The following is a 14,852-nucleotide window of genomic DNA, read 5'->3' as shown; positions in this document are numbered from 1 at the left end:
TGCCAGAAAATTGCCAAGTAGGAAGGGGGAAAAAATGAATTCCCAGGGCGGTGCAGTGGTGTTGGAATGTGCCATTAGTTTCGAAGGGAAGAGAGTCCCATGTGTGAATTTCATCGCAGATCTTAGGTCACCACTGGACCTTCAATTATTCATAGCCTTGACGTGAAAATGGCAAAGAATTGGAAGCGCGCTAGTCAGGTAGAGCCCGCGACGAGGAGCACCCGGGAGACCGAGGTGGCAGCAGCGCGCGTCCCCCGCTGCCCGGCGTGGTGCGCTCGGGGGCGGCCCCGCGCGCGGGGCGGGGAGGCAAGGCGCACTGGGCGGCGGCGCAGTCTGCACCATGGCGTACCCGGGGCACCCTGGCGCCGGCGGCGGGTACTACCCAGGTGGGGTAAGTGCTGCTTGCCCCAGCGCGAGCCTGGGGTTCCGAGGACGCCGACAGGCCGTTCTTGGAGGCGCTGCGGCCCTCGGGGAGGGGACGCTGCCGCGCGGATCCCGGGGCGGCTGCCCTGACTTCTCCCTGCGCGCTCCCCGCCTAGTCTCGGGCCCCTGCGGTTCTGCCTCTCTCTTCATCCATCCCCCGGTCCCTTCTCCTGGGTGGCCCCGTGGGACCAAGGCACGAGTGAAATGGGATCCAAGAAGCCCACCCTGTGACTCTCGGATACGCGACATGAAATTGTGAAAGTGGGGTGTTGGCTTCCTCTTCCTCCCTCTCGGTTTTCCCCCAAAGCAACTACAGCCATTTTGATCTAGAATGGTCCTGAGATCTGTCTTCATCCCTTTAAAAGAAAGTGTGAGGGAGGATGGCAGGAGGGCGGAGGTCAGGGAAAATTTGTGAGCATAATAGTTCTGGAGGAAGTCTACCTGGCCAGGCATCAAGGAAGCGCATCCTCTAGGGAGCTCCTTCTGAAACTACATTGCCCTGCCTGAGAGACAACCTGTCCCGAACTCTTCCCTAGGCCACACCTGTCTCAGCATTGTACCAACTCCAGCCATACCTAGTACTTAAAACACTTTTAAAACACCATAAAAGCTATACAAACAAGGAAAACAATTGGAGCTCTGCCCTTGCCTAGGTTATATTCATGGCTGTAACCTGCAGTTTAAAAGGGCTATCACTTTCATGAAAACCAGTTTGGGTCCAAGTCACCAGTCCTTAAGTTATAAAAGGGTGAGAGTGGAAAAAAGAGGTGGGGTGATTGCTGGTTAGAGTGTGCTGGTGGGGGGAGCTAAGTCATGTGAAGGGCAAGCACACAGTTGCCTGGCTTTGCACAAAAGCTCTCTCTGTGGTGAAAGAATACAACTTGATTCAGCGGAATGATGTGTTTGTGTTTCCTTTTGCACAGTATGGAGGGGCTCCTGGAGGGCCTACGTTTCCAGGACAAACTCAGGATCCACTGTATGGTTACTTCGCTGCCGTTGCTGGACAGGTTAGCTTTTCCTTTTAATATTAAAAAACTGTCAGATTCACATTTGTGTGACCTTTTGATATAGTGACACAAAAATGAACTTTGCCCTGGAAATGAATCTCTTTGCCTGTATAAAGGAAGATAGAAAGAAAGACAGTTGTTTGTTTGTAGTACTGGGAATTGAACCCAGGGGTTCTGTGACTGAATTATATCTCCAGCCTTTTTTATTTTGGGACAGGGTCTGACTGAATTGCCCAGGCTGGCCTCAAACTTGCTATCCCTACCTCAGCCTCTTTGAGTAGGGGGATTCTAGCTTCTTATTTTAGTTCTTCATTCTGAATATTCAGAGCAAATTAAGACAAAATAGTATCTGTACTTAATTAAGTTAGCTGAGTTGGAAAATAAGCATGTGACTGAATGAGGGTAAGATTGAACAGTGTAGGGATTCTAAGTATACTTGAAGATATCTGTAAGGTAGAAAATGTCTTTAGAACTGAGTTGTGAGTCCAGGGTGGTTTCAAGAGAAGAAATTCAAGATCTGATGTACATAAACCTTGGTCTGTACAACTTAAAGACATGTATTAGTAATTATGTAGCCAGATTCTAGTGAATAGTTTCTGTTGAATTTGGTGGTTAATTTTTACCTATCCTTAGGAAATAGGTATGTATGGTAAAAACCCATAAGCTTCTAAATAAGAAACTACTACTCTCCCTATCAGGAAGTTAATCCTGTGAGCAGTTTTCTTTCTCTCTGATGCAAATGCTGTTACTAGGTCACCTCTTCCACATCCTTATTAGGTGTTGTGGCCTATTGACCCAGAGAAAGAATTCAGGTCAACTCCCCAAGATCTACTTCTCTGCATTCCCAAGTTATATGACAGCTGCTGGGTTACCCCAAGGGAAGACACTTACCTAGCTTCCAGGGTCACGGAGTATAGTAAATACACTGTTATGTAACTCAGACACTCCCAGAGGGGCTGTTTATTCTTATGAATTCAACTTAATCTTGTTTTGGTAAAAAGCTACAAATAGCAAAATCATAATATGAAAAAATGCTATAGCATATTATGGATCACCTTTTAAAGTAACACTCTAAGAAATACAGCTTTGAGAACTTGAATGGAAAATTGAGTCTAAAACTGCAAGACTTTCCTCTTGAGTATCTGCTTAATCTTTTATTGATCTGTATCTTTGAAACCACAAGACAGGGCACGCCTCAAGACTAGCATTCTTAGATTGCTGGAGTCTCCAGTGTGTAAGTGACCCTATCTGCTTAGCTTTCAGCAGCCCTGGCCTGTATTCAGCATATTCATCATCAAATTATTACTCTTGCTCCTTATTTGTAACCTATTATACTCAAAACTTGAGGATTTAAATATTCTATTTTAAAATCCCTAGAAATTACACATATCTCTAGTTCTGACCTAGTATAGTCAGTGAGCAGGTAACCGGGAGCCTAACTTATATTTTCTAGGTCTAATTGTGCTCTTTTACAAAAAAAAAAAAAATTCACTAACTTATAAGATGATCAAAGAGTCTCTTTCTGTTTGAATCAGGCCTTTTATTTACTGATGTCTGCTGAGTACCCTGCTCTTTCCCCCTAAAAAGAAAATAAAAATTTTTAAACAACTCCTTAAATCATTTTATTTTAAAATGCTTACTTTCGGCAATTTCCTAGCTCTGACTGAGAGAACAAAAGTTGCGAACACAAGCTCTCTTTCGTCATTAAATTATGTTTGGAATTAGGATGAGGAAAAGATTGCCCACTTTTGGAAGACATTCTTTTTATTAAAAAAGAAGAGGGGCATGATAATACTCATTTTTCTTTGTTAGTATTGCTGCATTGAATATTGAGGGTAAACAAATAACTTGAAAATACAAATTACAACTGTGATCCCTCTTCCTGTTTTTCATAAAAGGATGGGCAAATAGATGCTGATGAATTGCAGAGATGTCTGACACAATCGGGCATTGCTGGAGGATATAAACGTAAGTTGACAAGTTCCAAAGTTTCTCTTAAAGTCCTCTTGTTCTTTATACATTAGCTATTACATGACATTATAGCCTTTAAGGAAACTGAGCTATCCTGATTCAACCAAGCTTAGAATTGCAAAAGCTAACTTTCGACCATTATTTCTAAATGTTGATTTGGAAACAGTTAAGTAAGTCATTCTATTCTACCTACCAGGTTAGTGGGTTTGGAACCATTCAAACTAGTGAGACAATTTGGGTGGCCAAGAGGACAAGTTGAGGTACTGAAATGAAATCTGCTGGGTCAGGTGTTATTAATGGTAGGAGCTAATAGTCATGGCTGACTATTTGCCAAGAGCTTACTTTGTTTATGCCTGATGGCACTTAGAGTTTTTAGTGGCTAGTCCTGCATTCCTGATCTCTGAGCCCTGGACAGGCTGTTGGCCACATGAACGTTTATGTGATATCCCGGGGGTCTTTCCTCTTTTGTTTCAGAAAATGTATTCAGGCCAAGTGGAAAGTACCCTTTTTACTTCTGAACTCCTTAACTAGTCATTCTTGTCTCCCTTCTTAGTTCCTCAAAGACTGACTTTGCTGCCCTGTAATTTTGTTTTTCCCTCCATTTCCTGCCTTTTGAGGTCTCTGCTACAAGTAGTAGATGGAGAATTACTGCAGAGATGCTACATCCTGACCAGGCTTCTCATCATCCCGCATACGTACTGTGTACTTAATTTTCAAATCCAGTCTTGACCATGACCAATTTCTAGGATAGATTATAGTGTCTTAGTTCAAGTCCATTACCTGCCAACTTTTTTTCCAGTTGGTAATTGAGACAGAACATCAAAATGAAGCCTTGGCTTCATTGTTTTTAGTATCATAAGGGGCTTGATTTCAGTAAGGGTAAGCTATGAATTAAAAATACTCAAACTAGAATTCACACCTGAGGATTTATAGTGGCATTTTTTGACTCTTTGACATGACATATTTACTAGATGGTTCTCTTTGAACTACTTATGTTTTTATTGTTAGTGTTTCTTCTTTTATATGACCTACTATTTCCTAGGTGGGAGATTAATACAAAAGAACTTTTTAAATTTCTGTCATTTAATCTGGTCCTAAACAAAAGAAGCACTTTTTAGATTAATTGTTTTTGTTTGCCTGTTTTTCCTTTTTTTACTGCTGTAGGCAATACATTTAAATGGTTAATTGTTAACTTCAAGTAGTAAAGCTGGTGAACAAGGCAGGTCTCATAGCAGTAACAGCAGACAGACATGAGCTGTGGCAACAGTGGTGTAAGGGGACAATTATATACACTGGGCCTACTATGCTGACCCTCTTCTTTTAAAAAGTTATTTATCTGTGGCGACTCTGGCCTCCTCTTGGTTTAAGTCAGTAGAATATGTCACATTCCTCAATAAATAACCTGTTATCTTCAGGAGAAATGGAAGCCCAAAGGTAACCCTGAAGGGGGACCTTTAGTGACCTTTATGCAGACCAGATTCCAGGACTCAGGAAGAGAGGACAATTAGAAGCAAAGCCCCAACCATAAAATCTATAAGAATAGGTTCCAATTAGAACCAGTCAGCAAGGACCAAGATGACCCAGAGTTGCCTTTGGATATTTAGCCTGTCATTATAATAGTAAAATTCCTCATCTATGGGATAACATTATGTATAGTGGGGACATGGAAGTCTGAGGCAATTTTGCTGTCGGTCAAAAATCTAAAGGTAGACTAGGGCAGGACTCTCTAGAAACTTCCCTAGGACTCTCAATAAAACTGGAGGACTGGAAAAGCAGGATATCCCTCTCCTCTTTGAGAGAATCCACTCTTTACCATGAGAGTGTTCCTTTTCCCCCTTTCCTTTCTTTCTGATAAACTCCTACCTGCTACTATATATGACTCATTTGAAATTCTTCAGCCAAGATTGCAACAAACAGTGGTCACAAAACCCTAGGATCACTTGGCTCCATGGGTAGATCTTATCCTATAACAGCAGGGTTTAACAATATGAGGTAGTGTCGTTCATGAAATATTATTCTATACACTTGTAATGGAAGAGGTGCAGCAGGTTTTAAAATCTAACAAAGTAGTTGATATATCCTTAGCTGTCCTTTTAAGAATTTTATTTGAGAAAACCCCATGTAATGATGGCCTTAAATCAGTGCATTATAGAGGACCTTTTGTGAAACATGAGGACCTTCTGATTTAGTTGATTTATTTAATGTCTTCTGCTGGCCTGTAATAAATCACCCTACTTTCGAGGTGGTTTTTTAACACAGAAATTGTACATCAATCTTTTAAGCCCAGCTTCCAACCAAAAAGAACAGAACCAAGTGAGTGGACAGGCGGGTGGAAGGGATATGCTAATCAGGACCCACAGCCCTCTTCTGAAGTAGTTTAAAAGTGACTATAACTGTTCTAGGCATACCCAGAGTCATCTTGTCTAGATAAGGGAAGTTATAAGATGGTACCTCAGTCAGAAGGCAGGAAAGTTTTCCCTGCAGAATTAGTATCTAAACTGAGAAGAAGTGACAGTACAGCTGAAATGAAGCTGACCAATAAGTGAGTGGGGTGGGGAGACTGCCCTAGGCAGACAGAACAGAACATAATGAAAGACCCAGAGAGCTCATCATTCAGGGAAGGAATCAAAAATCTCCCTAAGCCTAGTGTCTGGGAATTGATGAAGATAAGACTAGCTGAACTGGGAACACACGTGCATGACCTTACTTACAAGTCAGGTAAGGCAATTGGCCTTTACCATGACAGCAGAATATACATTCAGAGTCTTATATAGGAAAGCACATGGCATCCTGGTTATAAGATAAAGACTAGACCGGGAGACAGTGGTTCAGTTAAACAGAGTCAGGGGTGCACGTTAGAGTCTCCATGGAGTCATATAGGTTACAGAAATGCTAACTAAACCCAGGAAGTGACGATGAAACTGAAAATGGATCCTGAAGCTATGTAGAAGGTGATTGAATTTCAGAAAAGAGAATGGAGGACACTCCCAGGTGTCTGTCTTGGGTGAATTTTGAGTAGATGGTGGTACCATTCATGGAACCGGAAAGCAGAGAAGCTGTCTCATAGCCCCTCGGAAATCTCCATGTAAGCCAGACATGGTGACCTCTGTCCTGTGGTTCTCAAGCCATCTGGAGCAGTGGTTTTTAGACTTTAGCAGCAGCAGCATCTTCTGGAAAGATCACAGAAAATCAGATTGCTGGGCCCCACCCTAGATGTTTTTTCAGGAGGTTGAGGGTAAGATGTAAGAACATCACTTCAACAAGTTTCCACGTGATATGGGTCCAGGTTGTCACTTTTAACAAGTTTCCATGTGATATTGGTCTAGGTTGGACCAGCTGCTTTAATGTGAATATATCTCACTGAGGATCTTGTTTAAATTCAGAGTCTGATTTTATTGATTGTATTTTATTGGGTAAGGGTTGAGATTCTGCAATTCCTTTTTTCCCCACACTTTTTGTTTTTATTAATGCATCATATCTGTACATAGAGATTCTGCAATTCCAACAAGATCCCAAGTGTTATTAATATGGCTGGTCCAGGAATCACACTTGAGTAGAGTATGGTCTCAACCTTGACTGCCCACTGGAATCCTCCGAGAAGCTCTAAAACACACTGGAACTCAGTGATGCAGCCCATGTTCAGGATTGTTTAAATTTTCCAGGTGATTCTTATAGGCACCAGAGCTGAGAATCACTGCTCTAGACTCAAGGGACTTTATACCTCTACATAATTTAAAAGTCAGAATGAAGAATTCATAAGATCCTTCCAAAAAATGTAGAAAGTGTTGACACATTCTTTCTTCTTAAGAAAATTGTATGTCAATCAAATGAATATTGAATACCAAGATAGAAATAGTTGCTAGTCTTTTATTTCTGGGAGAGAGTATGCCAAATACAATAATTCATTAAATATAGAAAACTATCATTTGTACTGCTTGGAGATGGTAATAATAAGTTAGCCCAATTGTGTTCTAATTTCCGTTTGGGTAGAGGAAATAAAAGAAACTAGCAAAAGCTATGGAAAAGGTTAGTTCTGTGTGCATCTTAAACTTGCAGAATTTATACTAGCTTTTCCCACTTGACACTGCAGAGTACTCTTACTCAAAACAGTTTTAACAAGCACATTTACTTGGTTTCATTTATAAACTTACTATATATGAAAAGAGTTCATAGATTATTTTACGTAAGAGGTTACTGCTCAGTGTCTAACATTAAATAAAAAAGAAAGAAAAACAAATGATTAAACATAAAAATAGTAAAACTGGCTATTTATGGTAATTTATGAGCAAATTACATGTGGTAACTTATGAACAAAGCCATTCTGCCTTCCCACACAACTATGGTGGATCTAATAATTTTGGTCCCGTATGGCTAATTGGACTCACTATATTATAGTTTTAAAGGCAAGAAAGTTTAACAGTGCTATATAGTACTTTTTAAAAATATTTGTTTTAAGATTGTTAAAATCAAATTTGTATTCTAGAAGAAGAAATCCTTTTATCTGGAAAAATCTACTTAGAATAGAATATAGTTCCACATAAACTGAGTAGCATAAAGAAAGCAAATAATCACATCGCCAGTTAATCTGAAGATAGCTAATGTAATGTGAACTTTTGAAATTGTGTTTATATGTCTGTACTTTTCTTGATTTAACAGCTTTTAACCTGGAGACCTGTCGGCTTATGGTTTCGATGCTGGATGTATCCTTTACCTCGATGGTTTTCTAGAGTATTGTTTCTTGACAAGAAATTTCCTTCCTGAAGGAATTTATCACAGAATTAAAACACCAAGTGACAATCCCTGAAAAGCTTGGTGAAATAATTGGCTTTTAGGATATGGTTTGGTATAAAAATGGGAAGGAAGTTTAGTAAACAGAATGTCAGTTGTTTAAGAATCCAAGGAGGCATCAAAGTAGAATAAGTGTGGAGACAAGGACCAAAAAGCTTTTTCCCTTTAGTGTTGATGGCTCTGCAGGATCCACACCCGACTTTCAATGAGGGGATCATACACACCCCAGGTGTTGGACTTATTTAAATGAAGTGCCGTCCATTCCAGTCCACCTTCCAGGGGTGAAATCCTTAGGTCTGGGAGAACTTGACGAGAGAGGACTCCAGAACAGAAGGGTAGACAACATAGCCTGGGCTGCCTAGGAAGTGCACACAATTCCAGAACCAAGACTACCTTTTACTTAAACCATTTAGTTTTCCCATAGTAAAAATAGGTACTAAGAGCTTTTTCTCCATAGGTCCTTTTTATTGAATCTTTGTGTGCTATCATCAACCTTTCTATTTTATCATACCAAGAAAAATGTACAATAACTTTGAAATATTTTAGCAGAAAGAACATTGAATTCCCCCTACCCCCCCCCTTTTTCATTTAATCACTTGAAAATGTTACAAAATAAAGAAGCTCTGATCCTTGATTACAGTTCAGAGAGACAGGTCTGGCACAATGGGGTTCAATGAGTTTAAAGAACTCTGGTCTGTACTGAATGGCTGGAGACAACACTTCATCAGTTTTGACAGTGATCGGAGTGGAACTGTGGATCCTCAAGAATTGCAGAAGGCGCTGACAACCATGGGTGTGTATGACTAACTGGAACTCTCTGTTCACTGGTAGGTACAGTGGGGTTTTTTTGTTTTTTCTCTAATAGTAAGTGCTATTTGAAGATCGTTTCTATTTTCTTAGAAATTGTGTGTGTTCATAAGTAAAGTCCACAATCTTAAAAATTGTGCTCGATTATTTTTCAGTGGTTTTTCTTTTTCAAACTTTTAATGGATGACTTTTCTGCCTTTCAGGATTTAGGTTGAATCCCCAAACTGTGAATTCAATTGCAAAACGATACAGCACCAGTGGAAAGATCACCTTCGATGACTATATTGCCTGCTGTGTCAAGCTGAGAGCACTCACAGGTGTGTTCTGTGAGGTTTGTGGTCATCAAGAGCCACAAGGATACAGTTGACATTTTATTTCTCAGTGCTTCTGAACTTTTATTCTCCCCAGTTTTTTCTATGCTTCAGTAGTTGCTTTAGTCAATTTGTGACATTGCTTTTACACATACGTAGTATGATAATTTTGTTTTACAGAATTTTTTTTTGGTTAGTGGGTAATCTGCCATTAAAATAATCTTAAATAAGTTTTACTAAAATAGTCCAAAACATAATGAGCTAATTTGTGCTTTACTTCTTTTCTTTTTTGTTCTTGTGATTCTGGGTATCAAACCCAGGACCATGTACATGCCAGATGAGTGCTGTACAACTGAGCTACATCCCAGCCCTAACCTGAGAATTTTTATTGGAGTGGGATTATGAGTGATTTCTCTTTAGAATGTGAAATTTTTGAAAATTTAAATAAATTCTTTGTTTTGTAAGTGGGCTGAAATGGGTGGGATATTTTATCATAGCCCATTTATCATATTAAGAACTCTAGGGCTGGGATTGTGGCTCAGTGGCAGAGCGCTTACCTAGCATGTATGAGGCACTGGGTTCAATTCTCAGCACCACATATCAATAAATAAAATAAGGTCCATTGACCACTAAAAAAAATTTTATATAGGTCTATGTATATATATATAGACATAGATAACATATATATATATATATCTTTAATTCAACAATATCTGTTTTATTAAGAACTCATCTATTTCTTTAATTCAACAATATCTGTTTTATTAAGTTTGAAATTTTATGCTTTCATCACAATTAAGTAAAGATCTTGGAAGTTGCACAGCTTTTTAAAACTCACTTTTAGGTATTTCCTCCAAGTTCCACAAAAAAAAAAAAAAAAAAAAAAAAAAGACAGCTGTTAACTTCTGCCTATGATATCACTTTGTTGCATAGTAAATCTTTGCTTTGGCCTTGTTGACAGTTTGTACAATTTATATGTTACTATAATTTCATCCTAGTGTTAAAATAATCAATGATGGTGATTTTAGAAAAGCTGTTTAAAAAAACTATACATTTTACTGTGTTATTTTACAGATAGCTTTCGAAGACGGGACACTGCTCAGCAAGGCATGGTGAATTTCTCATATGATGATGTAAGTCTAAGTAATTAAGAGCTATGTAGATGGATACAGTGCACAAAAAATGGGCATCCCTTTTGAATTTAGATGTTAAGAACATCTTAAAGATGCCAGAGAAATCAGAGATTAAGTGATCAGAAGGAGTTACCATCTAAAACATATTTTGTTTATTTTCTATGTGGTGCTGAGGATCGAACCCAGCACCTCATGTGTGCAAGGCAAGTGCTCTCCCACTGAGCTACAACCTCAGCCCTAAAATATATTAATTTCATTTACTATTAGTTTTTTCTATAGGTTGGACCTCTGATTTGTATTTAAAGACGTGGGTTCAAGTCTAGCATGTTGCATTGATTAGCTGCATCGTGTCACTTATATGGTTTCTTAATTGCTTTGAAACTTTTTGAATAAAGAGAAGGATGTCATTATAGTAGTACCTCTTTCACTGGGCTGTTTTAAGATTTCAGTCAGAAATATCCTCAAAACACATGCTGCAGGTATTGTGTCTGATTTTCCCTTCTACAAACAAACCATCTCAGTGACTGAGAAGTAGCTTTAATAGCTCAAACCTGCACTTTACACAACTATGTTCTTAATTGAGAACAAAGAGCAGGTGCCAGCTTAAATAACAATTTAAAGGAAGTTTTTACTGAATAGCCACACTAAATAAGAGAGGATGGGGCCAGTGTGAAATAACCAACTGCCTTCTCTGATACCATTCACTGGATGTGTGTAACAAAAGTAAGGAGATGCTTAGTTATTTCATGTTTTTGCTTGGCCATTGATTAAAAAACAAAGTTGCTTTGAGAATTGAAATCACTGTAATCGCTGAATATTCTAAAATATTTCTAACAGTTACTGTGGTTGTCAGTGCACTTTGGAAAGGCATAGAATATGTGAAAGTATAAAATGCTTCTTTCTTCTATTTAAGGGTGTGTTCTCTTTAGTGTGCCTTAGCTTAGCTTCTCAGTTGACAGTCCTGTCACTGCATTAGAGAGCAAGGGCACTGGGGAATGGTTTTATTTGCATCTAGGTTTATTTTAATAAGCAGATTTTAAAGGGACACATTGTTTAAAAATACTCCATTAAAGTAAAGGGGGTCAAACTGCAATTTGGAACATGATATGACAGTATAAATTCCAGTTATTTGTATTTGTGGGCAGGTACCTTTGAGCGTGACCTTTTGTAGAATCTTCAATATTATCCAGGATTTAAATAATTCTTTATCAATTGAAGTAATGTCTTATACCAGTAAGAAGTAAGAACCCCACTGGGTATTTCTTTTTCTTTTTCCTTTATACTAGAAATTGAACCCAAGGGTGCTTCGTCACTGAGCTACATCCTCAGTCTTTCACTTTTTTGAGAATGGGCCTAAGTTGCTGAGACTGGCTTTGAGACTGCCTCAGCCTCCTGAGTCTCTGGGACTACAGGTGTTTACCACCATACCTGGCTCCCATTTTTTTTTTCTTGGTACCAGTGATTGAACTTGGGGCATTCAACCACTGAGCCACATCCCCACCCCTATTTTGTATTTTATTTAGAGACAGGGTCTCACTGAGTTGCTTAGTGCCCCACTGTTCCTGAGGCTGGCTTTGAACTCAGGATCCTCCTGTCTCAGCCTCCCAAACCACTGGGATTACAGGCATGCGCCACCACACCCAGCTTTCCATTGGGTTTTATAGTAGAGCATTTCCATAAAAAAATGAACCTTTCCATTCATGATGTACTCATATATTAGAGGTTGTGTGTGTGTGTGTGTGTTAATCCTTAATTCCAAGTTGGAGAACTAAAATGTAAACTGTTGAAAAAAATCAGCTCTAGTGAACTAAGTGTTTTGTGGTCTGTAGCATAACACTGGCTTTTCTCTCTTTTAGTTCATTCAGTGTGTCATGACCGTTTGAGAGGAAGCTGCTGGAAGTCAATCAACATTCCACCTGGAGTTCGCATTTGCTTACTCTTTGCCTTCAGTACCGTGTGTAGCTTACATGGCTACTTCTCCCGACAGCTCTTGTAAAGGTCTACTACGTTACACACAACTGAAGTTTTGGTTTTAGTTTTGATAATAAATTCTTTGGAACTTAGTAAGATCAAGTGTGTTACACCACCTAGAACTTCCTTGAGCCAATATCAGTCATATCTTATTTTCCTACTAAGCCTCTTTTATTATAAATTTGAGTATGCAAAATGTTTAAGGCACATTATTTACTTTTCATTATGAGATATGAAACACTTAATCAGGCTACAATTGTTATCTTTCCTCTCCTGAAGAATGTGGTTGAAAGTTTTGTGTGGAACATTCTTCGGTAAATGATATACACCCACTTGAATGCAAAAAACAAACAGTAATCCATGTTAGAGTTTACCTTCCTAGAAAGTTAGCAGCACAGGATTTAGACTTACACATATTTTCATGGCCTTGTGAATGGACAGGGAACATTGAGTGATTATTTTCTGCCTTTTTAAAATGTATGGATAATTTGAGTGGCAAATACCAAGTCCCTCTTTGTCATCATCCATTCAAACCTTTGTTAACTATACTTAAGAATCTTATATGCTATAAGCTTAACTATGTAAAAAGAAAGTTCATAGAAAAAAGACTAAGGGAATATATGAAAATACTAACTATAGTTATTTTTGGCTAATGGGATGCTTCATGACTAATTTTCTTTATACATTTCAGTGTTTTCCAAATTTTGTATAAGATATATGCTTCCATTTTAAAGTCAAAGATGTGTTGATTTTAAAAATATTGATGCATCCAATTTAGTTATGTCATGTGTTTATGCTTTTAAAAACACACAGCAAAAACACTTAAATGAGTGTCCTAAAGTGTTAATCTGGCATCAGGATCATGGGTTTGTTTTCTTCCTTCCTCCTACTTTCCCAAATAGTCTCTAATAAACAGGTATTGAATATATAGATCAATATCAATTTAAACAATAATATTTTTAAACCATGCGCTTTCAGTAAGATCTGGATTCTAATGCTGGCTGCACCTTTTACTGTGTGGTTTGATCATTTTAGATAACCCCTAGGGTCTTAGTTTCCCGTCTTTGAAAAGGAGATAGCACTTACATCTTGGTTGTTCTGAACAGAAAAGGTGTGTTGGTATAACAAGCAGAAACAGCATTTCTGATTCTTAAATTTAAAACTGTCCTGATTTGCCTTTGTTTTTTGGGGGGAGGGGGTTTTGTTTTTTGTTGTTTTTTTTTTTTTGCAAGAAAGCTTAACAAATTAAAAAAAAATGATGCTATTATAGTTCCTCCTTGCTGGCAGTGTATCTGTCTTACTTGAGGGCACAATGTGAGCATTACCATTCAAATGAATTAGTTATCAACTAATGAAAATAAAAGTTTTCTTAAGTCTCTTTAGCCTCATTTCACTAATGTGTTTTCTAAATGCTAAGATATATATTTCATAAATACTTTTCAACCCTAATTTATATATAATATATATATATATATTAATAATATATATATTATATATAGGGGAGAAGCTTAGATAATATTTATTTATTTTAAAACACCCACATACACAGCAAACCCATTGTCCCCCACTAGTACATATGCATAGTTCATATTAGTATGTAACTAAATTATATCCTTGTAAAGGGAGAGTAAATAACCATAAACTGAAAACAAAGATTATTTTGGTTTAGTATCTACAGCCCCAATTTGAAAAGTCTTTTTTAATAGTTTTGCCAAGGTTCTAATCAGATATGATCCTCAAGTCTCAATAAAGACTTGAGTAAATGATTCTCAGTAAATATTCACAAGATATTTAAATAGGCAAAAGATACCTAAAGCAATTACAGAAATTAGAAGGTAATGACTTAGACCCTCAAAAATTGAGCTAATATTTTCACACTTCTCTTTACATAAACATAGCATTGAAATAAGCAGTTGTTGCCACTTGACTTTAAGTATTGTCTGCTTTATATGCTGTAGTCTGTTGGCAATATTTTTCAAAGTAAAAATAAAATATTAATATTAATACTATTAATGCTGACATTCTAATTTTTTTTTAGCATTTTAGCCATGCTAATCTAGTCAAACACCTGGTGGGAGGTTAAAAATAAAGCTTTTAAATCAAAACTAAATATCAATTTAATCATCACCTATAGACTTATATGTTGGGACCCTTTATTTTGCTTCCTTTTGAATGTCCTACTCTTTTGAGACCCAAGTATATAAGCTAAGAATTTCAATATTAAGTTCCTTAGGAGTAGTAAAGAAAAAATCTAGTTAAATTCTTGGAATTAGTTCTAGTCAAAGGTTTTTAGGAAAAAAACAATACACCATTAATTGGCTAAGGCAAAAATCCTCAAATTCTGCTCTCTTTAACAACTGTTCTCTAAAATGATAAATGCAGAGCAGGCTGGAAACCCAGAAACCAAGAATTTGGAGCTAAATTGGTCTAACCCTCCCATC

At 37.9% G+C, this 14,852-nt stretch overlaps 1 protein-coding gene across 1 annotated transcript; it reads left to right on the top strand.

Moving 5' to 3' along the window:
• Positions 1–327: 327 nt before the first annotated feature.
• On the top strand, positions 328–13,866 carry Sri (sorcin). The gene is made up of 8 exons (XM_026399350.2): positions 328–391; positions 1,347–1,430; positions 3,329–3,398; positions 8,058–8,101; positions 8,835–8,982; positions 9,200–9,313; positions 10,382–10,440; positions 12,297–13,866. Exons 1-8 carry the CDS (start codon positions 341–343, stop codon positions 12,321–12,323), a joined length of 597 nt encoding a protein of 198 aa, XP_026255135.1. The 5' UTR covers positions 328–340; the 3' UTR covers positions 12,324–13,866.
• Positions 13,867–14,852: the final 986 nt, after the last annotated feature.

This window comes from Urocitellus parryii, chromosome 3, assembly GCF_045843805.1.
Source record: "Urocitellus parryii isolate mUroPar1 chromosome 3, mUroPar1.hap1, whole genome shotgun sequence".
Classification (NCBI taxonomy): domain Eukaryota; kingdom Metazoa; phylum Chordata; class Mammalia; order Rodentia; family Sciuridae; genus Urocitellus; species Urocitellus parryii.
Note: the sequence above shows the minus strand (reverse complement) of the source record. Positions and strands in the feature narration are given on the sequence as shown.